Source organism: Acartia tonsa, chromosome 4 (genome assembly GCF_053477335.1).
Source record: "Acartia tonsa isolate MP-2025a chromosome 4, ASM5347733v1, whole genome shotgun sequence".
Classification (NCBI taxonomy): domain Eukaryota; kingdom Metazoa; phylum Arthropoda; class Copepoda; order Calanoida; family Acartiidae; genus Acartia; species Acartia tonsa.
Genome location: NC_137263.1, coordinates 21,039,243 through 21,066,373, shown reverse-complemented (window position 1 = coordinate 21,066,373; position 27,131 = coordinate 21,039,243). Strand labels below are relative to the sequence as shown.

Here is a 27,131-nt window from a genome sequence, read left to right as displayed (position 1 = left end):
GGTTCAATAGTGTGCAAACGTTATAAACACTAATTGTTATCTACAGAAACGGTAATTTTGTGTGTCATTATAAGGGACATAAATCCATTTATCAGTCATTGCCATATCCTTTTAAATGTCTGGGCTTTAACATTGCAGTACCCTAGATTCCTGCAAAGTCCTGCAAATGCCGCGATACATTCTTTTAATACATTTTCAGGCAACACTTTGTCTCTCAATTTTAGGGGTTCTAAACCCACCAAGCCACAAAAACTTTGTGCTAAATGATATTATAAAATTCATGGATCCAAAGGGATAAGACAATGGCCAATAAAATAATATAATGCACAAAATTACTTCTTCTTTAGATTACAATTAGTGATTGAAACATTTAGACACTCAATTTAATAAACCAACCAATCAAAAAAACAATAAAAGTCGCCAAAGTTAATAATCCAACGAATAAGAATAGAAAGCATTACTATAAAACTTTGGGGACTTGTGTAACAAACAGCACATTGTCCCCTCTCTCTATATATAAAAGCAATGCTTAAATCTCATGTTTCACCTCCCTGTATCCCTGATAGATAGATGACAAAGAAATCAATATTTCAAATTGAATTGGAAAAGTATTTGCTTTGCAAAATCTACAGAGTTAAATATAATTTTAAAAGATGAAATTAATGTTATATATCGCATCGTATTATAGACAGCTTCCGCGGATTTTAAAATGATAAATTATAAGATCAAAACCAGTTATGTTAGAACCCTGGGGCTTAATGCCCTGGCTAACAAAACTTGTAATAATTTTATGATTTTTATTTTAGTATACGTGGAATTGTCTGTAATATGATGCTGAGTATGGCTGAGAACCGGTTCTAATCCAGCGGATATTAATCGGTTTCGAAGCCGTACTAGTATAAATGTGAATAGTTTCCTGGATGCAACAACATTTAAAGTGCATAAAATTTTTCTTTACAAAGACTTTAAGATTTGACTTTGCTAAATTTACTTACCCTAAAGTGAGCCCTACCCCCCCCCCTATCCCCCCTAAAAAATGTAATTATAACTTAAGAAAAGCTATAGAAGGATTGATTATTTATAAAATTAGATTCAATGGCGTGCACATAGGCGAAGAGTGAAGGCAGGCTTTCCGAATTCAATTTTTGATGAGGGTGTTTACATCCCCCATTCCAAGCTTATATATTTTAAATTTAAAACAGTTTCAAATTAAAGGAAACAAGTTATCATTATAAACTGAGTTAATTAGTAAAACAAAACTGATCATAAATAAATATCATGATAATATTTATGTTATAGAAATGCTAAGATGTCAGTAAGGTGGCAGATTGTTTTTCTTCTTCTGGGATTATGTATAGGTGAGTATAATATTATATGTACTTCAGTTATTTTAGGCTTATTTGTTTTTGTTTAATTAAAATCTCTAACCCCCCCCTGCCCCCCCCCCTCTCAAAAAAAAATAAATAAATCAGGCTAAGTATAAATGAAGATTCATATGAGAATACCTGAAAAAAATTGTTTGTATGTTGTAATGATATGTGGTAACCTCTCCCCTAGATACATTAGTGACTACACACCTAGTATCTAGAGAAGAGACAGCAGTAAAATAGCCTTAAACCAACTCTTTCAATATACAAATTTAATAAAACTATCCAAGGACCTCTGTGAAGCTTCCCTATATGGACAACTCAATCAAAAAAAAAACATTACTAAGATAATAAGGTAGTAAAATGTAATTACAGAAAAGTTTTGTGATTTATAAGCTCGTTTTCTTCGTCTAATACTTTATTTTCACAATCAACTATCGGATGTGCTCCTAGAGGTCTCTTGGGGCACTTGAGGTAATGGGAGCTTAATTAAACCCCCCCCCCCCAAATTATTTCACTTTCAAAAAGAAAAGGAAAAATAATTATTGTGGAATACATTTTTAAGGGGGGGGGGGGGGGAGAGTACCCAATCCAAAAATAGCTATGGACCTTCAGAATACATTTATATAAAAATCTAATGTCTGTATGTCTATGTCTATATATGTATAAGAAATTAATTCAGTAAAGTTTTACCCTCTCAAAGTTTCGATATTCTTTGAAACTTTCAAATATCCAGTCATCTGCAGATAACAGGCAGGCCAATAGTTGGTTAGATAGACAGTAGGGTGGGTCGATTTTGGACATTTTTTTTCTGAGGCCAAAGCGGGGATCTGCAAATGATTTGTATGAGTATAATACACCTCTGGATGATTTAAAATTTATCCTAAGTCTTAAAACTGCTGACGACCAGACATTCAATTGTATAGCTATTCGAAATAGGAGTCAAAAAATTATTGAATCAGAACTATGGCTTCATGGTGCTCCCAGGAAAGGCATTGAGGAGTAGAATCAGGAACTTTTGACCGTTTCAAAAAATCTCGTTCCTAGCCTGAGAAAATCTAAAAAACCTCTACAAATTGGACAATTCTCAATAAACCTTTAAAAATGTGGTTTTTTAGTGACTTCTAAGGCTAGGAACGAGATATTTTGAAACGGACAGAAGTTCCTGATTCAGCTCCGTAAGGCCTTTCCAGGGAGCACCATGAAGCCATAGTTCTGATTCAAAAAAAAATTTGAATGTCGTCTTTGCATATTAATAAGTAATCAAATATATTTTTTAGTGGTTGCGTTCTAAAACTCAATTTTTTAAAATTCTTTTTCGGTCAGAAAAGTTTTAAAGGTTAATTTTATCTGTTGCATATCCCCTCTTTGTCTAATTCCGATATGAACCCGCCCTAAGAGACAGTCAGATGGATAGATAGACAGCCAGATAGATAGATAGCATGTCAGTTGGATAGATAGGCAGTCGAATGGATAGATATTAAGATAGCTAATCGGATGGATAGATATACAGCCAAAGGGACAGATAGACATGCAGATGGATAGATATACAGTCAGATGGATAGATAGGCTGTCAGATTGATAAATATACATGCAGATGGATAGAGAGTCAGCCAGATGGATAGATAGGCTGTCAGATTGATAAATATACATGCAGATGGATAGAGAGTCAGCCAGATGGATAGATAGGCTGTCAGATTGATAAATATACATGCAGATGGATAGAGAGTCAGCCAGATGGATAGATAGGCTGTCAGATGGATAAATATACATGAAGATGGATAGAGAGTCAGCCAGATGGATAGATAGGCTGTCAGATTGATAAATATACATGAAGATGGATAGATAGGTAGTTAAATAAGTTTGCACATATTCAGATTGATAGGTATTGATGATATGGAAAGAGACACGACAATTATATGGAAAGATAGACTCTCAGATATAGTCTGCCAGGTGGATAGACATTCGAATGGATAGATAAACAGTTTAAATGATATACATTAAGATGGATAGACACATTTACTGGATAGATGTAGATAGACTGTCGAATGTATAGATAGTAAGATAGTTAGGCAGATTGATAGATATACAGCCAGTTAGATAGATATACAGCCAGTTAAATAGATACATAGCCTGTTGGATAGATAGGCAGCATGTCATTTGGATAGAAAGTCAGATTGATTGGTAGACTATTATACAATTAAAACTTTTCACAGATTAGAATGGTCCTAGGACAAACGCAGGAGTCCCAAACGTCGGAGTGGAAAAACGCAGGAGTGGACACTTAACCTAACCTAACCTATTTTAAACCATATTTTGGGTTTTTTAAATGCCTGACCCCTGCGGGGGGCTTATTTGTACATTCATATCTTAACCTAACCTAACCTGTATAGAATTACTTACTTAAATTAATATTTTAACACTCCTGTTTTTGTACGCTCCGACGTTTGGGACTTCTGCATTTGTCGTGGAACCATTATAATCTTATGGTTGGATGCATGGTTAATCATATACCTACAATACTATAAGGACAAAAGAGTCTTGCTTACCACTTAAGCGATATGATTTTCCTTTACAGAGTAGCTGGCAAGGTTGATGACTATGTTTTGGGAGGGTAACACCACCCTACTAAGAGAAATCGTCAAAATATATTGAAGAGTTGCTGCTGGGCGGCGCCAGTGTTGTAGAAACATGAATAAGAAACAGTTGATCTTAAAAGAGACAAATTATTTCTCAAATTATATGTATATTTTAAAAGAAAATATTTTAAGTGCTCCAAGGTCCATTTGTTCTACCGTCAGATTTCCAAATTTCTCTTTTATGGATGATGTTATCCTATTATATAAAGTTATTTTTCTGAAGCATAAGATCTCAGTAACTACTGGGTTCTCTCTTTTAGGTAGGCTTTATATTGTTACATTTTTGTAACACCACTGAAATTATAAACCACAACCATGCACGACTGAGCGCGCGGACAACCAGACAAGAATGAAGAACCAGCTACCTGTGAAAGAAGCCAGTCTTTTTTATACATTGATCGACAGTTTTCTTTCTAAAGAATCTAGAGTACATAAAAACGTCGTTAAAAGGGTGGATGTAGAATGGGAGCAGGTAGACATTTGCGCAGAAGATCTTTACGATCATCTAAGTGATGATGAATGTAATTATGGCCCACAGAATGTTTTTAAGTTAAACAGCTATCAAAGTAAAGCTTCTCTAAAATGCGATATTTGCAAAAGGATAGGACATAAAAATAGTCAATGTATATTTAACCCTAATGATAGTCTTAGGCTAGCAAATCTTCAAAATGTGAAAATAAAATTTTGTCTTCTTTGTAGAGATAAGGCCCATACTGACACTAAATGTCCTAACTTCCCTAATGTGAAACCTATTCCAACTGCTTGTCCCAATTGTCAAGACGCTGGTTTTTATATGTATAATCACCCTGTAGATGCTTGTGTAAAGAATAATTTTTTAGAGAAGTTAAAAAGATCCAAAGTACACATAAGAAAATGTTGCAACAAAAAACTTAATACTTATGATACTGACTATCTTTCTTCTTCCTCTTCTGAAAATGAAGATATTAATAAAAGATATAACACAAATCCTGTTACAGATCGTATGGAGAATCATATCGCCACTACAGATATGGAGTCTAATAAATCTGGTTTAGTTGTAAACAACGATATCAATATCGCCAATACAGATATTATGTTAAATAAATCCGTCCTTGTCACAAATAACGATAACAATATCGCCAATACAGATATTCTGTCAAATCAATCCGTGTCTCTTAAAAATGTGTCTAAATTAATTAATGTAAATGAAACAGAATGTAGTAATGTGTTGACAAAACAGAAACTCTTCATGGAGAAAGATGATTTAAATGTAAAATATACTTATGTAAATACTCCCTCTAATAAAAATTCTTGTCTTACAAAAAATTACATACAATCTTCCCTGTCAAAGTTTATGGGAAAGACATCTTTTATCTGTTCTAACCTTTGGAATATTATTATTAATCATAACTTCATTTCTCAAGCAAATTTATATTATTTAATACCTTTACTAATATGTGTCTGTTTATTAAACCCTGAACTAGCAATATATATCTTCGCTTTATGTGTTAATATAATATGCGCTAGTAGTTTAATGTTAGGTTTATTCCCATTGTATAAACTAAAAATAAATAATAAATTGACATATGGTATCCCTAATTAATTTAACCCACACCTAGATAAAGCAGATATAGAAGGTGAAATAAAAGTGAAATTGGGAAAATCCCACTTTTCACCCTTGGTAGTAGTAGATGAAATATTCACTGAGAGAAAAGGATTTTCATTACAAGTCCTTAGCCTCAATGATTTGATTAAAGTAAAAACCCCTAGTAAATCATTTTTCACCTCAATATTACCTAGCTCATCTACTCCTAAATCACTCGATTTATGGAACGAGATTGTTGGAATCTAAAAGGATTCAACAATCCTATGGTCCCTTTTTTGATTCCAGCCTAACTACTTGCTATATAACTAACATTCAATCAGCCCTTAAACACGCTCTAGATGAAATATCTGACGGTAGAGTTAAACGTAATTCTGATTCAGATAGTTCTAATCAAGATAGTTCCACTACTACTACTAGTACAACAGAATCTAGTGTCCCAGACCCTTACACCGAGGCTAAAATTAATGCAGAAGTTAAGCGTGTAATTGATCTTGTAAGAAAATTAGATACACACTATAATAAACCTAAAAAATCGTCCATGCAAATTAAAGCTTCAACTTACCACGGGATTAAGGTTATGATTGCTTGTTGGGTAAATAACAAGCATAGAACATATCTTGTGCACACTTATGAACAGGTATTAAAACATAATGGAGTAGCCTATTCAGAAACAACTAAAACAGAACAAGAATTTATGCCCTTAAATGAATTAAGAAAGCAGCTCCTTGAACTGATAGTTATGTCTGTATCAGGTACACTCAGATTAGACTTTACTAATATTCCCCTAAGTGAACCTGAAAAAGCGTGTACCGTTGACCTTGAAAACCTTACCTATGAGGAGCTAAGATCAGTGCAAGATGAACAAGACATAGCTTCTTTTTGTACTTCTACTCCCCAAGTTTGCATTGAAAAAGAACCTAAAATGAATGTTAGAAAAAAGCTCCTTGATTTCGGTTTGGGGGAGGCTGATGCTACAAAGTTAATATCAGAGTCTTTAACTTTGGCAGACGTATATAGTAAAGCTATGGACATTAAAGCCACCCAAAACACATATACCTTAACTAGAACCGTAAATTACGGAGAAATGGTTAACATTGACACCACTAAATTAAGTAATAAATTTAAGGAAGGTTATAAATCTGAAGACGCTATGTTCAATATATTATCGCCTATATTAAATGAATTGAAATTTCTAAATATTGTTTACGCTACCGAACTAAAATATCAAGATAAGCCTTTGTCAGCAAAATTTTTCAAGTGTGCAGCCCTACAAGATAAGACACACTTTTCTCGTCATGGAAACAAGCTATATTATTACCTTAATATATTCGAAAATAAAAATGTTTTCTATCCCCTGCCCTTTTGTGCTGAAACCTGTAAAATTTTAGTTGCTGATCCTTATGTAGAATTAGACGATAACAAGTTTGGAACCATATCCACCTCTTCTGATTCTAAATATGGTTATGTAAGTAAAATAACTCAAAACAAACCTACATGTTCTATGATAAAAAAACCTAGTGATATATGTATTTTTAAAGATATACCTTATGCCAAACAAATCTCAATACTCGACCTATTTGTATACCACTGTACAAAATCAGAAGGTTGTAATTATTTCAATGAAGGAATAGTTGTGGCTAAAGGTTTTATCACTATATCCGAATTTAATCTAAACTTTGTTGACACGGAAAACGATTCAAATATATCCTTTTTTCCAGAAGAAAACGAAATTCTGGTCAAAGGCTTAATATATTCAGCTATATCTGGTGCGGTTCTTGTTTTATTCGCTGCCGCTAAAAGGTTTGTTATATTTTGTTATAACAACGCTCACGCTATGGCTACTTGTTCTTGTTGTAAAACTAAAACTGGAAATACAAGAAGAAGTACAAGGTATACACCAGCTAATACACAAGAACCTGTGTTTATATCTCCCCAAGTCAATCCTAATCAGGAATAAAATATTAAAGCTGATATATTATTGACATGTCCCTAAATTAAGCATTTTATAATTCACTCTTTATAAAAATTGCGTAACCACAACAAGATAATTCAAACTTTATCTAGTTGTTATGTAAATTAATAGTAGTAAAATATATCAGCCGTTAATTCATTCTTTAACCGGCTAATAGAATCGAAATGTAAATCAATCAATAATCCATTCTTTATTCGATTGAGGAAATTTGTTATAAACCGACAAATAAACCATTCTTTATAATTAAATACATGCACGAATCAATCTAATAACCAATATGTCATACTTTATTTGGTTTATAATTAAATACATGTACGAATCAATCTAATAACCAATATGTCATACTTTATTTGGTTATAATAAAACAAATAAAAAACAGCAAAACAAAGAAACAATAATTATGATATTCAATTCTTATAATAATTATAATCAACAATTAGAATATGCTATAATTTTGGCGACATTAATTAATCTTTATTCTTTAATTTCTTATTTTTAGTTATGTTACATGTGTACCGCAAAAGTAATTAATTTTTTTTAATCTTTCGATCATTTTCGCCAATATTGTTACCTAAAATTGTGATACAAATTTTATGTAATTTTAAACATTTATTAATATATGAACTATATATTTATATATATTAAATCTTTTTAATGAAAAACTTAAAATGAAAAAATTAAATCAAATTTTTTGCAACAAAACTAAAGTTAAAATGTCATTTAATTTTGATTTTTTTTTATGCTTCATGACAATTAAAAATTTAATACAAATAGTAAATATTTCCCTTTGATTAAAAAAGGTAATATTGATTAACATTTTTAAAAAAATTTTATAGCCATCTATAGATATAATAATTTGTAATATATGATATTGTGTATTGTGTAACATGAACTTTTAAACATAAGTAATTAATGATACGAAGCAACTCCACTTTTGAACAAAAGTTTTAAAAATTCACAGATTTGTTTGTTATCATTCTACTTCATATTATTCATATTATCCGCAAGCTTCTACTTTGTCATCCTGGTTGAACCATCATATTGTCATCGAAACCTGAAAACAAAAACTTATACTATGTTGAAGACGACATTTGCAATGACTTCCAATTCTACGTTTAAAAGAAGCTAATAGTTCCAGGTTACTGAATGCATTGTAAGTTCCTGCCCCATTGGTCTCATTAAGAGGGGGGGAATTTATGTTACATTTTTGTAACACCACTGAAATTATAAACCACAACCATGCACGACTGAGCGCGCGGACAACCAGACAAGAATGAAGAACCAGCTACCTGTGAAAGAAGCCAGTCTTTTTTATACATTGAAAGTTAAACCATATATTTTTTAGTAGCGAAGCTACTCTATAATTCACTTTGTCCGTCCGTCAGTCAGTCCGTCAGTCAGTCCGTCAGTCCGTAACGCTATGGGGGAAATGGGATTTACTCAGCTCCTATAAAAGATAGAATGCTGAAATTTTTTGACAACATTCCCATTAATAAGGAGCACAATTGACTATAAAACATCATTTGCGGTCGGACCGATTTTTAGCAGGTTTTAGGCTATTTTTATATTTTTCTCCATATCTTCAGTGTTTATGGGCCGATTTTCAAAATTTTTTCAGTTACAGATATCAAAATTAAATTTTCTGTCGTTTAAAGAAACAATCATGAAGGCCAGACTGCCTTTTTAGCAGGTTTTAGGCTATTTTTATATTTTTCACATTTTTCTCCATATCTTCAGTGTATGGTCCGATTTTCAAAATTTTTTCAGTTATGGATATCAAAATTAAATTTCCCGTCTTTTAAAGAAGACAACCATGACGGCCAGACTGCCTTTTCAGCAGGTTTTAGGCTGTTTATAAATATATTTAACACTTTTTTCCATATCTTCAGTGTATATGGTCCGATTTTCCAAATTTTTAAAGTTTTTAAGGATTTAAAAATTAAATTTTTTGTCTTTTTAAGAAAACAACCATGGCGGCCAGACTGCCTTTTATCAGGTTTTTGGCTATTTTTATATTTTTAACATTTTTCTCCATATCTTCAGTGTTTATAGTTCGATTTTCAAAAATTTTTCAGTTGTAGATATCAAAATTAAATTTCCCGTCTTTAAAGGAAATAACCATGACGGCCAGACTGCCTTTTTGGCAGGTTTTAGGCTATTTATAAATATATTTAACACTTTTTTCCATATCTTCAGTGTATATAGTCCGATTTTCCAAATTTTTAAAGTTTTTAAGGATTTAAAAATTAAATTTTTTGTCTTTTTAAGAAAACAACCATGGCGGCCAGACTGCCTTTTATCAGGTTTTTGGCTATTTTTATATGTTTTACATATTTCCCAATATCTTTGTTTATTTTGATCCAATTTTGTCATCATACAAAATAAAACAAGGTTTCATATTTATTTTATCCAATAAATCTATTCTTGATTTTAGTAAAAACCTTAGAAATCTACCTGTACGTATTCCCATCTATGATTTTTTGTGCTTCGCTACTTATGGATGTTGTCATCCTTGTATTAAAATGTCTGAATAGTGAAAATACATATATTGTTGATAAATAATATCTTAATTAATTAAAGCGTAAAATATGCAATAATATAGATCCTATTATGGTTTAAGGCTATTTTTGGGCATAGTCCCTTTTGTGGCAACGCCTCTTAAGGGCGTTTTGTCGTATATTCACAGTACCTTTTGATATGTTATTTTAGGTTAGGCTAGGTTAAGTTAGATAAGGTGAATGCTCCGCAAGGTTAGGCAAGGTTAGTGCCCCCCACAGGTGCTATAAATATGGGAAAAACTACTGTAAAAATATGAAGAAACGCCCCTTAAAAGGCGTTGCCACGATAGGGACTATACACCTATTTCGTTTTCCGAGTTAAAGACTTTGAATGGTTTTAAGCTATTTTTCTAGCCTTTCTCTGCACTTTATTTTCCCTTGATGATAGGGGCGTAGCCGTTAGTTCTTGATGATATAGAACTACTGTATCTGTTAAGGAACTGTATAAATGCTATGTATTGTGAGTAAAACATAAGTTAGGCAAAGTTTATTGCAATGCACTCCCCAAAGTTGTAGAATTGAATTTGGTACAATTTGGCTCAATAAATTATATGGAGGTACAAATGTATTTATTTTCCAGTGGCGTAGTTACCAGAGTGTTCAGAACTCATGTATCTTGTTGAAACCTTGTATCACATGACAATTAATAAACAAATAATGAACAATTAATGCTAGATAAAAAAAATTTTCTTCAATTTTTATTTACTTTTAAATGTTCTTTTATTTTAGACATAACTAGGTCTTTCGCCCCTTGCATCTAGGTCTCGAGGGGAACTGAAAGGAACACAGTAATAGTGTCTGACTGATTATGACGTAACAAAAAAAATTAGCCAATGAGAGGCCACTATAAATTTTACCATTGGGCAATAACGGCCTCTCATTGGCTAATTTTTTTGTTACGTCATAATCAGTCAGACACTATTACTGTGTTCACTGAAAGTCAAGAAATTGTCAAAATCTATAAATGAAATCTGATTAATCTAGAGGCAATAGGGGCACTGGAGGGAAAGGGAAGGGATATTTTTTGCAAGTGCAATTTCTCTTGTATTGGTGGAGATACCCTCCCCCAGATTATTCCTAGGACCTAAGCATTTCCCCTTGCTAGTTCCTTAAATAAAATATTATATTGCAGGTTCGAGTCTGTCAGCTGGAGGACGGAATATTGGTCACAAACTCCGGGTGGCTGGAGAACCTGGCAGATTGACAGGGTAAGTCACATGGGTGCATAACATTTCTACAACCGACAAAAAAACACTTAGAAATAGATGTATATTTGACAATTTTAGATGTATAAATGTCAGTGTGTTAGATGTATATTTGTCAGCATGTCTACATTTAGCAAATTGCTGTCGAATTTATATCCATACAAACAATTTTGACAAAAAACTTCCAAGGTATATTTGACAGTTGTAGACATGAGAGCGTTATAGTCACATTATCTAAAAAATTTTACGTCCGCGACTAAACGTCTCCGAGAGTCGTCGAGAAGGTATCGAGTTCGAGACTTGGCTACAATTGTGTGATAACTTAAACGTTTCTATTGGGATAATGCCACGGCACCAACACAGGCGCAACTCGTTAACATGTAGTGTAAACTTTAGGACAAAGGCCATGCAATAAAATTATTACTATTGTATGATGATAGCTTAAATGATCATGAATTATTGTTTATCACTAAAAATAATAAATGAAGAATTAAAAAGTGTGAGAAAGTCCTTCGAAAAAAATATTTTTTAATCCAGCTGTAAACAAAAAGTTTTAGTATATTTTGCTTTTGCTGGAAGCAGTATATAGAGCCTATAAAATATAAAAATTGACGTCATAAAATACAAATAACTAAAGATAGGTCAATACATAGACTAAATAACCAATGGTAGACCAGTATACATTTTAATTGACCAATGGTAGGCTATTATGACGTCATTCTTTATAGGCACTATAAGCTGCTTCTTTCGCTGCTGGCCATGAAAATTTTGCGAGAAATAAATATTCTAACCTGAAAGTGTTTTTTCCCGTGTAACAAATAAAAAAAGTCTAGATCACTAATCCTTTAATTGGTCTAAAAGAAACACAGTGTAAGGACAATCCGCACAAATTATGTGTTAAATAGTGAACTACTTTTTTCCTTTCATTGTAATAATCAGTCAGCTATAAATAGATGTTTGGGGAAATTATTTCCTCAAAACATTTCGTCGGATGGAATCTTAAGAAAAAATTAGGAAACTAATATTTTACCTATTTTTTTGTATGATCAGCCATCTAGGGTAATAAATCTATTACCTGTGCATAAAGGTTAAGGGGAAAATATATACATATACATACATCCAACAGGGGAAATAAATATATTTCAAGAAATGCACTTTAAATGAAATTGAAGGCTGATATTATCTGACTTTAAGAAACATAGCTACTCAATTTTGTTGTTTATTTTACCTATTTTGTATAGTGATCAAAGGGGAAGACAATAGCAATAGACAAATATTTCAAGTATATGGCTTCGAAACCGAAACAGACAATTTTCCCCGAAAATAAAATTAAAATCATAATATTAATACCAGTTTTACTAGCCCCAGGGCAGTCGTACCCTCCCTCATAATAGTTATAAACCTTTACAGGACTTATTAGAAGCTTCACTGTAAAGGAGAACCATATAAGCCTGGCGGTTAGCGAGATCCTTCAGTACAAACAGACACCAAGACAGATAGACATCCTGTTACTTTTTAAGTAAGGATCAAGCTGCGCTTCTCTGCAACCTTATAATTCTACTTGTGTTTAATTTCAGGTACAGCCAAGTAAGAACCCCGTTCACAGATGAATGGCCTGATAATAAGACCATGCAATGGTATACAACTAAAAAGGTTAGGCTTACACATTTATATACAGTAGTGGTTGGGGGAGTCCTATGGGGGTATATATATGATAATAAGACCATGCAATGGTATACAACTAAAAATGTTAGGCATACACATTCATACTTATACAGTAGTGGTTGGGGGAGCCCTATGGGGGTATATATGATAATAAGACCATGCAATGGTATACAACTAAAGAGGTTAGGCTTACACATTCATATTATACAGTAGTGGTTGGGGGAGCCCTATGGGGGTATATATATGATAATAAGACCATGCAATGGTATACAACTAAAAAGGTTAGGCATACACATTCATACTTATACAGTAGTGGTTGGGGGAGCCCTATGGGGGTATATATGATAATAAGACCATGCAATGGTATACAACTAAAAAGGTTAGGCATACCCATATCATAGAGGTTGGTGGCCATTTGGAGTTGTAATTTGTACTTTTTTTTTGGGGGGGGGGGGGGCGGGGGGCATTGTGGTGGGTTAGACATAAATTAAGTTTATGTCTTTTAAAAGTTTATTTGATGCTAGCGGATACGCCCCTAGAGGCCTCTAGGGACACTTGAGTGGGAGGATTTAAAAAGAAAAAGAATTTTTTTTGGAGGAAGGTAATTTTTTTCTAGGGGTAATTTATCTTGGGAGAGTTGTGGTACTCTCCCCTAAAATAGTTACAAACCTTCCTAGGACCTATAAGTAGCTACAATGTAAAGGAGAATCAAAACGGTTGAGCGTTCCACACACGGTACACGCACACACAGACAGATATCCTTTTACTTTATACTAAGGATTTAAACTTAAAAAGTATTACATAAATAACATTTGATATGACCGCAGTCAAATACGAATAAAGAATTCCATTTAATATCCACATTTGTATTAAAATATCATTACCATAACCACAAAAAGCAATTTACAATATAATAAACTAGTGGCTTCGCCTCTAGCCTCTAGGGGCTTTGCTTCAAGAGGTTTGATTAACCTTTTTTGTGTGTTATTTAGATTTAAAAAGAAAAGTAAAAAAAAATTTTGAGGGGAGGGGGAAATTATTTTTTTGGGGGGGGGTTGGGAGTTCCCACCCCCCCCAAGAAAATAGCTTAAAACCATCACAGGACCAGTAGGTATATTCCTTGAAGAGTAGAGCCCCGTCGGTTCAGTATACTTTGTATTATAGGTACTTGGTACATTAACATTTTAAAGGAATATTTTTGATTTATACAAAATTTCCATTAGGAAATAGTGTAAAACAAATTTAGTTCAATACTTGTCAATAAATTTCATTTATCTAATGGCGTCAGGTAGAAGGGGAAATTGAACTGTTTATTACAGTAGTCCCCAAAGTTTTCTTATTCGTTGGCTGAATAACTTTGGGGACTTTTAATAAACTTTGATTGGTTGGTTCATTAAAATGAGTGTTAAAACATTTTTAACTCTAATAGCGATCTACAGAAGGGGTAATTTTGTGTACATCATTGGGAATGTAAATCAATTTATCGCCCATTGTCTTCTTATCCCTTTAGATCCCTGTAATAGCTTCCTCTGTAAAAGCTTTACACACATTATTTCCACAAAATGTAACTCTGTGAACAGGGCGTACTAAGGATTATTCTTTGAAGACATAAGTTCCAAAAATTGGAGTAAAACACTAGAGGGAAAGGGTTAAATAACTGTATGTCCCCACCCCGTGGACCCTATAACGACTTTCAATTAGGTCTTTGAATTTCATCCAATAGCGTCGTTAATATTAACAAAGGCAAGTCGCTAAAAAAGAGCAGAAAGCAGTTCGATAGAACGAAAAAGGTTCGCAACAGGGGCCAGGTAGATGTGACTGATGGTTTTTTTAATATATATATTTATTACATATATTTTTTAAAATATTCTCTTAGTTAAAAAATTTTTTTTGGTTTTTAATATCTTCCTTTTAGTTAAGATTTTAAAAAGGCAATTTAAAATGTTTCTAATTATCTTGAATTTAGAGCCCCAACGGTCAACATGCCAATTAAAAGGCGTGTGTCGTGTAGGTCAACTGTCCCACTTCCCCAGGCCAACCTGCCACCTCCCTTCCCCCTAAAGATGCCCTTAATTTTGGTGAGAACTTGGACATGAAAGTGACTTTGTGTGTGTGTGTGTGTGTGAAAGTGTGACTTTGCGTTTGTGTGTGTGTGTGTTTAGTGTGTTTGGGTGTGAAATTGCTGGTGTGTGTGTGTGACTTTGTGTGTGTGTGTGTGTGTGTGTGTGTATAACACTTTATAAGTTAACCAATTAAGATCTTCTTTCATGGAAATGCAAAATGAAAAGTTTGTTTGTCACCCAATGCTTTAGTTAGATCAAGATATTTTGCAATTTCACATAGAACAAATAGACCCTAAACTCAGGGATCTAAAGGGATGAGACAGTGGCTGATAAATTGTTGTTTATCTCCAACTCAATGATGATACACAAATTTACCCCTTCTGTAGATTGCAATTAGTGGTTACGAGGACAGCCAACTTAATGAACCAACCAATCAAAATTCAATAAAAGTCCCTAAGGTTGTAAAGCCAACGAATAAGAAAACATAAACTAAATATACTTCAATGTGAACTAAAAAATAAATTTGCCTTAGATTAGATTTTGCATAAAAACTAACTTTTTTTCGTTAAAACAAAGTTTATTGTTTGTTAATTAGAGTAAATTTATTACAATTACATATCAACCAAAATTATGTAGGTAGTTTTAATAAAAAAGATTAAGGACTTAAAATTATTCTGGTACCAAATTTTAAATAAACACGTTCAATTATTGAATTAAAAACTTTTATTACAGAATGATTAATTGATGCAAAGTAGCCCTGTCCAAACTTTTCCGCCAATAGTTTTATTTATTTAGTAAAATGTTAAATATCTTGATTGGACTAGTGAGGGGGTGATTATTTTACCCTGTTATTGTTATATTTTATTGGACTAAAAGGTTTTAAAAATTTCCATGTTCATGAATCACACTTAATTGTAAAAAATGCCTTTTTTATATTGATTTACAATTAAGATTTTAGTAATGTTTTTTGTCTGAAGCTTAAGACTTCAATAACTACTGAACTGATTGAGTTCTCCTTTCAAGGAAAGTTTCACATAGGTTCTGTGATGGTTTTAGGCTTTTTATTTTTAGATTTAATTCTTGGCATGGTTTCAAGCTATTTTTAAAGCCCCTCGCTGCCTCTTCAAATGTAGAGCCCCTAGAAGCTATGGACACTAAATAACTTACGTAATAACAGAGTTGTGTTTCCTGTTTATTATTATAAATTAATAATCTAATTAATGGTAAACTATAACTCTGAAAAGTTTAGGTAAAAAACCTAAGGTATATAAAATTCCAATGCACCGCATTCAAGTTTGAGAACAAGTTTTAATTAGTGTGGGCGCCTTTTCTTATACAAAATTTCGGGGATGGCCAACTGCTGATTTGTCATCGATTCTTTCCTCTACAAGCTCTGTATTTAAAGGGGCAGAAAGAGGCTAGAAAAATAACTTAAAACCATCCTGAAAATGAATTAGCCGAAAACCATCACAGGACCTACGTGAAGCTAACCTAAAAAAGAGAACCCAATCGTTTCAGTAGTTATTGAGATCTTTAGCTTTAGACACGAACCTTTTACTACCTTACATTATAGAATAAAGTAACCAATTGCTTTTTAATTCATCCGTAAAAAACAGTGTTCCAGCCTCCCAATGTTAATTCATGTAGCCACAGCTGTCCCCCTTGCCAACAAGCGGATGATGAGCCCCCTGCAAACTTTAACCTTATCTCCATTAAATTTATGTATAAGACTTTTACAAGTAAAATTGATCTTTTCATGCTTTGTGGAAAAAGTTTCATTTGTATATTTTGAATGGATATAGAATGGGTATAGAATATACGTGGATATTATGACAGGGAAAAAATTGTCGTCAATTTAAGTTGCTCATATGGACATCATTTATTGATCATTTCGTTCATTAAGTAAGAGGAAAAGAAAGGGATAAGTGGTTGTATTGAAGCTAGAAAAAGTGACTCCACAGATTATTACGTCATACGATAGAATAGCCAATGAGAGGCCAGTATACACTTATGGTAAATTTTATGCTGGCCTCTCATTGGTTATTCTATCACATGACGTCATAATCTGTGGAGTCACTTTTTTCTAGCTTCATTGTATTTTGAAAAAATAGAAATCAAAATATGATGAATGTATACTTTTATGAATTTTTGATTAGTTGGTTTAAATAGTTAGCAACCAAACTTCTTACCAATAATTTGTTTGGCATCTAACTTCGTCCATTGTCTTATCCCTTATGATCCCTGTCTGTCTTAAGCCTTTGCTTTGGTTAAGTATTATTATTACTGTAAAGTACTGGAAAGTTGGACAAGCTGAATATAATAATAGATGTAATATATACGTGGATATCATGACAGGGAAAAATTGTCGTCCATTTAGGTTACTAACATGGAACTTTCTTATTATTCAGTTCGTTTTTTTTTCAGTAGGAAAAAGGGAATGGTGTGGGAAAGAAATCATTATTTTAGCCCGCCGCGTGTTTCACTTTATTAGAGAACATCAAAATCTGGTGAATTATCCAAGAAATAATATATTCATTCATGGTGTATATAATCTGTATTCCCTACAGAACTATGCCATTACAATAACTACTTTATTCTTTATTTGAGTTTTAACTTTTTACAATTTCGAGTTACACATTACTTCTTAATTCTAAGCCAACCTGAAAATCTTTATTATCATGTTTTATATGTTTCGTTTTTATCTTACTTAACCAAACCTAAAAATTTAAATAATTTTAAAAGCAATAAAATATGTTTGATTTTCCTCGCATGCCTTTACAATAATCTAAAAAGGCCCACACTGTTGCTAAAACACAAAATTTTACTAATCTAACACACAGCAAGTATGAAAACATCCATAAAAAAAGCGTAGCCCCTTTAAAATAGAGGGTAGGAGCAACGTACATAATTTTGTAGCCAAATGGCATAAATACGGTATACTTCGCATATAATATTTTACCTTGTTGTCTTTAAAAAAAACATTTTTCCAGAAACAATTTAACATGGCTACATTAATGGTAAGAGTTATCAGTCCCCAATAACAGAAAAGCTTCGCTTTCAAAAATCTCAAGTTTCAAGATCCCTCTAGCATGGAATTTTTGTAGCGCAGATACTATATAATTATGTTCATGTCTATAAACAAAAGTGCATAAAAATTATTCTAACAAAACGATTACTTCACCATTTATTTTTAAAAAAACATAATTTTAGCTTCTACTCAATTTCCATATTAGACCTCCAAAAGCCAACTCCCCCCCCCCCCCCCACACCCTATTATCTTATATCTAGTGTAGAGTCATGTCTCTATACTACTGCGGGGGGCTCTAACCCTTCTGGTTCCTATCTCTACGTGATACAGCCCGGCTGTGCTTTGCTAATTTTGAATACAAATGTCCTTGTTATGTTGTAAAATGTAAAATCTAAAAATGTGTCAACATGTGAAAACCCTCCCAGTAGCGTCTAAATATTTTAGGGGCGATGCTAATTTCGGTCGAGGCATATCAAGATGTCTTGCGAACGTACAATAACTTTTTTCAGGGTGGACGGGGGTGTAAAAACTTCTTTTTTTTGGGGGGGGGGGGGAGGATTAAGGTGTTAAAATAACGCTGGACTTGCGATAGAATTATTTTGAAGGTTTCAGGGGCTTGGGGAAATACCCTCACGCCCCATATGCCTATTTGCCAAAATTAGGAGGGGTGAAACCCAACATATCTTTTAAAACTTTCAGGGTGCTAACCAAATTTGTTTTTAGTATTACCCTACAACCCACACCCCCCCCCCTTCCCATGGACGTCCTTGCCCACTTAAAATCATATTAGAACATAAACCTATAGATAGATAGAAAAAATAATTTTATATCCTTGTATTAGTATTATGTCGAATTTCGTTATTTGTACCAGACTGAAATTAACCGGCTCATATGATAGCGATCTCCAGCTTAAATTTGAAGGTTTCAAATTTTATGACCCCACATTTTATTTTAACTTTTAATATTTTTTATTTTTAGTTTATGTTTTACTCAATAGAGGTCGTAACAAATAATATGGATATTATTTTTTTCCGTCCACAAAGAAAATTTTTACATCGAAAACAATTTTAATAATCTTATTGTTTATATAAATCCATAACAAATAATAACAGGTTTTTTTAATTAAGTGATTTAAGTAAAACTGGGAAAATAATGGTTTTATATAGATTTAAAAAAAAAAACATTGAACTCCAATTATCGTCAATGTATGTAACCCAAATTTCACCTTACTGCTATTTGTTGAGAGATATTTCTCTGTTATCCGATGTGCTTACATGGTTTTCCACATTACATTTCAGGCATTCTTCTTGTTACCTTTACCTGACATATTTCTGATATTTAGGACGTTGTTGTTGATGAAAATTTTTAGTTTTATCCAAATTATCTAAGTAACAGGATGTCTCTCTGTACAGAAAGATATCGCTAACCGCTTAACTTGTATGGTTCTCCTTTACAAAGTAGCTTCTCTTATATCCTGGGAAGGGCTATAATTTCTTCGAGAAAAATAAAAAAAAATTTGGGATATATTTGCATTCTTAGAATTTAATTTTAGAAATGCTTCGCTTATATTATTGTACCTAGGAATCTTTTTTCCAAATTACAACCAAAAGAATAGAATAATTATTAAATATATAAAAGGGAGACTCTAAAACAATAGGACAAACGAACATTAACACTCGTAGATTAACCTGAATTTACGATAAAAGCTATCCGTTACGAACCTAATCATACACAATAACAAGGATGACAACATCCATAAAAGCGGAGCCCTGAAACGGTAAGACAAACGAACATTACTTCTTGCAGAGTGCCAGAGCTGAAAAAGTAGATAATTCATGCATAAGACTGAACTAAATTTTAAGTAAATGTGTTACAAAACTTCTCAAATACAGGATACTGTTTAACATACATTTTTAGAACTTGATTATAAAGAAGCTTCGCTTATAACAGTGTATCTTGTGGAAATATGAATAAGTATTTCAAAAATCAGATGAATAGGATGAATATAGTTTACAAATTTTTTTTTGAAAAAAGTTTTAAATGGACGTACGGACTTTCTGGTAACGATTATATGTATAGCTGCTACTCTTTCTAAATCGTACCAATTGTTGTAATAATTATCATGCAAAGTTTTAAATCGATAGGACAACTCTAACACGTTTAAATTAACGATAAGAGCTAATTGTCCCGGACGGACCAACCAACCAACCCTAATTATTGAAACGCTTCGCTTTTAAAAATACATAATCAATTTTTAAAGATGATCTTCCAGTTGTCTTAATTTACTATTCGCCTAATGGTTGAAAAGAAAATAATATTTTACAGAAAAAAAAACTATTTACAAACAATAATTATTCAGGTTTCCAATTAGTGAAACATAAGTATTTCTATGCTTGTATTTAGTAGCGCAACTGCTCTACAACTAGGGTATGTCTGAAGTATTTAAAAAGTAACAATCATGTTCTCTAATTAAATAAAAAACATGCAGAGGGCTAAACTAACGATTCCCCCTTCCACCCCCTTTAACCAATTCCTTCCCTTCCATTGAATAAACAAACTGACCGATAAATGAGATACATGTTAGCAAGCTAAGTTGACGACAATTTTCCTAATATCCTAATATTCATAAGTAAATATATTCATTCTACATCCATTGCTGTAGTCCTCTGTTATTTCTTTGGTCTACCTAGATTACAGTCACATACACTAATCTACTCACTAGGGTTGGGCCGGATACTTTTTTGGCCGGAAACCGGATACCGGATATCCGGCTGATTTCAAATGCCGATTATCCGGTTATCCGGCCAAATTACCGGATATCCGGCCGGATAACCGGCAAAATTACCAGATATTAAAGAAGTAAAAAAAAGTTTCTTCAGAAATCTTGTATAAATTTACATAAAGTTAAACTTATTCAGAAAAAATGTTCTTCTAGCTTCAATAATAAGAAAATTATAGCTATTTAAGATTTTTAAGCAGAGATTTTTGGTGTAAAGTATAAAAAATTATAGAGCTGGATATCCGGCCGGATAGTTTCAATATCCGGTATCCGGCCGGATATTGAAAATGGCCGGATATCCGGCCCAACCCTACTACTCACTCTCCATTTTTTTTCTAATTAATTACAGACAGGCACGAACAACATTTACTCTTTTGATAAGTGTATATCAGTTAACTGTTCTTTTTTTAAAAAATACACATTAAAGATTAATATGTCATATCTTAGTTAAAAGCTGCTCCGAAAAAAAGAACATAATAATGAACGGACGGACACACAGACAGACTGAGGGACAAACATCTTCTTACTTTATATACTAAGAACTTAAAAGAATACCCTTTTTTAAGATTTACTGTAAAAATATTAGAACCTGATTAAATCAATTTATTTGCACAATCAATCAAATATTTTTGCAACATTTTTAAAAATTAACAATAGAGCTAAGATAACCTAGAGACATAATAAGTATCTTGACGCAGGACCCAAATCTGTCCGGATCCGATCTTGATTCTGATTGGTCCAAATCCGATCTTGATTCTGATTGGTCCAAATCCGATCTTGATTCTGATTGGTCCAAATCCGATCTTGTTTCTGATTGGATAGCCCTAACTCAGGTATAATGGGGACAACGGGGAGGAGAGCGGTGTTGGGTTATTAACTTTAAAACAATCTTTATATTATTTATTTTATTGTTGATACATTCTAATTATTTCTGAAGAGCCTTTAGTTATAGGGCCAGTATGATTAGGGATAGGAAAAACACTCCCACTCCATTCTTATTTCATATATATTTAAAAAAAATAACAGGGGGGGGGGGTATCTGCGCTTAACTGGCACTTTTTGTGAAAATTATCAAAATTTTTAAACCGTTAAAATAAACTAGCTTAATTTGCCCTATTACTTTTTCAATATTAAGAGAAGAAGTGGTTAAAGATTGCTGGATACTACAAGTATGATTTTTGTTTCAGGGAGCCAGGATTACCAAGGCCTCTCATTTTGATTATGAATATGTTCTCGGCCATAAGGTAAATATTTTCCAGTATGACTTCGAAACGGATTAATATTCGCTGGATTAAAACTCATTAAAAAATCATGTATCTTATTGTATTATATCTGCGGAACGCTGTTTAATAATACGATGCAATAATTAAATATTAGCAGTTTTTCTCCCTATATACCCATTAATCCCACACAATACAAGCTGGCACAAATGAATTAGTTATCTGTATAAAAGAGGACTATCCACGAACAAGAGCAAGTGATTCTAAACATCTTTCAGCATTGACCCATAGTATTTTTTTATATTTGCTTTATTGTATAAAAAGTTAGGTTTCACCATGGTTTTATATGAAAAAAAATTTAAAATGTTAAGCATTGTTTGGTGCAATATCATCGAATGTTTTGATGAGTTCAAACTATTGTTTAAAAGCTTTGAAACAAAAGTATATTATTGTGATCAAAAATGTATATTTAGAAAAAGAGTTGGAAACTTGTAAACAGTTTAATTAATGTACTTTTGCAATTTACAACATTTGATGCTTTTCTGCAGTGTTATTTTATTTTGTCCTTTGAACTCAACAAAGCATTTGATGTTATTGCTTTAAAAATTGATTTACATTTCAAAGTTTTTTCATATAAAACCATAGTGAAACCTAACTTTTTAGTCATTAAAGCAAATATTAAACATAAACCTAGTATATTTACTAAAATAATACTATGGGTCAATGCTGGAAGATGCTTAGAATCACTTGCTCTGGTTCGTGGATAGTCCTCTTTCATAAAGTTTAGTGTATAATTCACGGGAAACTTTCATTACCATTGCATTGTTTTTTCAATATTGTAGCCCTTGCATTGGGGCATTTTGTTTCTGAAATGGGACTTAAAAGTAAGTGATAATAGAACTATACTTTGTGAACAACCAGGGGATGCTCCCTTTGGATCTAGGGGAGCTGTATTCAAAAGGAGAAAAAAATGCATTAAACAATCCCACGACTTAATTTAAAAAATAGCCTAAAACCATATGGGGACCTATGTAATGATACCCCCAAATTGAGAACTCAATATGTTTAATAGTTATATAAACCTTATGCTACAGACAAAAAATTCAACTTGAGGATTGATCTATGCTTTGTATTTTCAGCTTTGGCTATGAATAGTATAAAAAAGTTCCTAACTTAAAAATATCTAAAGATTTTACTTTTGTTTCCTACTGGTGTTATGTTAGCTGTATGTCAACAAAAACAAGGATGACAACATCCATAAAAGCGAAGCACTGAAACGGTATGACAAACGGACATTAACACTTGTATAGTGTCAGAACTGAATAATCAGAATATAAATGTATAAGAGTCAAAGCAAAATTGTAAGTAAATTTGTTGAAAAACTTATATGTACATACAGGATAATGTTTATGGACATACTTACATTTTTAGGACTTGATTATAGAGTTGCTTCGCTTATAACATTATACTTTTTTGTCCCAGGAATCAATATACCAAAATTCAGATCAATCGGATGATTAGATCACATAAAAATTTGTTGTTAAAAAAGTAAAAAAAATCAACATGTTTAAAATGGACGTACGGACATTTTGGTAATGATTATAGAGTTGCTACGCTTTCTAAATCGTACCTAACTACTAAAGGAATCACCATGCAAAGTTTGAAATCGATAGGACAATTCCAACATACCTAAATTAACGAAAGAAGCTATCCGTTACGGACGTACGGACGGACCTACCCTTATTATAGAAAAGCTTCTCTTTTAATATGATTAATTGGGCGAATGCCTTGACCTATGAACGTGTGCAAAATGATTAATATAAATTCACAGTCATTTTAATCATTTTTACTACCTACCATAGAACTTTCCCTGTACCTTGTGCATTGTTTACCTGAATTAACTGGGACATAATATGATTATTAATTATCATATTAAATGATTAAACATGTTCAGATTGTGTTTCTGTGCATAGCGAAGGGAAAGCCGCGACCCCAAATAATTTGGTACAAGGACGGCAGAGAACTGTATGCACACAGATATCTACATGTAAGTTATCCTTGTAATGAAGTAACAGGATGTTTGTTTGTACCGAATGATCTTGCTAACCTGCTGAACCGATCTGGTTCTTCTTAACAGGGTAGCTACTCATAGGTCCCGGGAAGGTTTATAACTATTTTTGGGTAGGGTACCACTATTATCCCAAGAAAAATCAACCATAGAAAAAAATTACCCCCTAAAATTTTTTTCTTCATTTTTTTAAACTGAGAAAAAGGGGGGGGCACCGTCCCTCAGAGTGTAACGTGGCTTAAAGGAAAAATGGGTCTGGCGGTTTGTCGGTCATGCTACAAAAGACATTTATATTGATATGCAGATGGTTTCTGGAATGATTATTTGTTTTATCCTCCGCTTTTTTTCTTGCCTCTTCCTCTGAACATATACCTTATAACTCACTTTGTCCGTTTGTCCATTTTGTACTTGGTTACTTATGGATGTTGTCATTCTTGTTATTACAAGACTTACGATTGATTAATTATAAAATTTAATACATTTCAATTATGACTTTATCAAAGTTTATTGTTTTTTTTAACATAACGTTAGCCTGTTGTAGTGCACTACTTTTTACTTTTTCAAAAAGATAGGCATGTCTAATAATATAGTAGCTTCGCTACAAAAATTCATGGATAAGACAATGGCTGATAAAATGACGTACATTTCACTTCTGTTGATTACAATTAGTGGTTGAAAATTTTGGTCACTCAACTTGATGAAACCTGTCCCCTCCCTCTCTGACTAAAAATGTTATTCTTTTTAATATTTAGATCAGTCAGTACTGGAGGGGTAAGAACAGGATCAAATCCAAGATGGAGATCGACCCCGCCACCCAGGGAGACGCCGGAATATATGAATGCCATGCAAATAACAAGTATCTATTAATTCAATTTATATAACCACAACCCCAACCCCATATAATTTTTAAGATATATATATTTTGCCCCAGCAGAAAGCTTTTATGTGTGTATACGAGTATTGCCCCCCAGGACTCTTCTTTCCTTGCATTAACCTAACTCACAATAAACATCAAAAATTCATTTTTTCTCTCCATCAAGTTCTATTATGGTTCAAATTCAATATGATGGAATATGTTGAACATAAGACTGTAATTAGAAATCAATACAAGTATGTTTTTTTTTATATTTATGGTTGAAATCGGTTTATGATAGAAATTCTTTTTCGTTTCCTACTGCGACGTAATCCATAAAAAAGAGTCTCTAAAATTAAAATTAGTCCTTATTTCAGCATATTAAAAAAATTAACCACGGTAGATTCGACAGAAACACTTTAGATTTATTACTAACAAAAGTTCAAAATTGATTATTTCTTCAGGTATTCTATTGACATGAGATCCTTCCGTACGGACTACAGCATCTTTGTCTCCTCTTCTGCCCTCTCATCAGGATATAAATAAACTAGTTGTAGAGTGGCTGCGCTACCAACCACCACCGGAATAGTTATTTATCGCATTGTATTATAAACACTAAACAGCTTTTTGCGAATATAAAAATGTTCAATTATAAGAGATGTCGAAGGCACGGGCTAAAAAACTTATGATTGTACATTTTTATATTCGTAGAAAACTGGATATAATACAGTGCTATACATAACTTTTCAGTATGGCTGGGAACCGGTTCTTATCTACCTGATATTAATCGGTTTCGAAAAATGATTCTAATTTAGCCTCGAATCCGATACATTTCTCTTGGATTAGAACCGTTAAGAGCCATTCTAAAAAATCATTTATCGTTACGTATTATAGATAATTTTCTACAAAAAATAAGATAGAAATCATAGTAAAAATGTTCATTTTATTGGTAAATGGGCATTCGGCCCCTCGAGACCAATAAAACAGACACTGATCCTATAATATTTCATTTTACTATCCTCGGAAACCTGTCTATAATACGATGCGATAAATAACTATTCTCAAATAATTCTACTGGTCTAAATTCAGTAGACATGTTCACAAAAGAGTTTTGGAAGTCTAACAATTTTTTTCTTAGATTAATTAAGTACAACAATAAAAAACCTATGTAAAAAAGAGATTTTTATATGTCTTTTGTGAAATTGACTATCGTAAGTTTAGATTGTGTTTCAAAAAATCTTTAAGAATATTGCGTTCTTGTTAATTTTTAGAAAAAAGTTTAAAAGTATCTAAGAGGTTTATGTTTTATTTGATTAATATATTAAAAACTAAATTATTCTTTAAAGTATTTTGGCATAACTAATTGAAGTTTAACTGTACTATTTATAAAACTGAATCACTCTTTTTCGAAGCAGTATAATTCATACTGTATGCATGTTTGTGTATTTAACCAAAGCACTTCAAATTATTTTGAATAAAAACTTTTTGGTAAATTATCTATGTCGTTGAAAAATGTCGGTCATCTTATTTATTTTTGGATCTATTGCAGTTCACGGTAAAATTTCCTGGGAACGACTATCTCAAAAAAATCTATGGACTTTAAAGGCTGCAAACGGCAAAACGGTGCACATAAAAGAATAACACTTATTTTGTGTATTTTTTTCTTTTTAGATCTAGACTATTCCAGATTATTTATATGCCTTCTTATGCCGTTTATCACGGTATGCGGCCATGCCATGTACGTTCAGCCGTTTGACATGACAGCTATCAGTTTTTAAAGTTCATCGATTTTTGAAGATATTCCTTACCAGGAACATTTAACCGTAAACTGCACTAGATCCTTATTTTCTTTGTATCAAAGTTGATGCCTTACATTATATTTAAGAATGTAGAAATTACTTAGAATTCAATCATATCATATCAAATATATAAACTTATTTGTTAATCATTTATATCTTTTGTAGCAAAGCTACTCTATAACTAACATTGTCCGTCCGTCCTTCCATCCACTATGGGTAAAAAATGTGCTATTTATGTTAGACCCATTATCATAAAGTAACATAATATGTGTGTACCGAAGGATCTCACTAACCACTGGACCAATATGATTCTCCTTCACAGGATAGCTT

General features: G+C 32.5%; 1 protein-coding gene across 1 annotated transcript; it reads left to right on the top strand.

The window, feature by feature from the left end:
• The first annotated feature begins 1,294 nt into the window (after window positions 1–1,294).
• On the top strand, window positions 1,295–26,938 carry LOC145316410 (immunoglobulin domain-containing protein oig-4-like). Its single transcript, XM_080156880.1, has 7 exons — window positions 1,295–1,358; window positions 11,254–11,329; window positions 12,904–12,979; window positions 22,049–22,105; window positions 24,036–24,128; window positions 24,902–25,005; window positions 25,467–26,938. The coding sequence occupies exons 1-7, from the start codon at window positions 1,310–1,312 to the stop codon at window positions 25,546–25,548; spliced, it is 537 nt and encodes a 178-aa protein (XP_080013006.1). The 5' UTR covers window positions 1,295–1,309; the 3' UTR covers window positions 25,549–26,938.
• The last annotated feature ends 193 nt before the right edge of the window (window positions 26,939–27,131 follow it).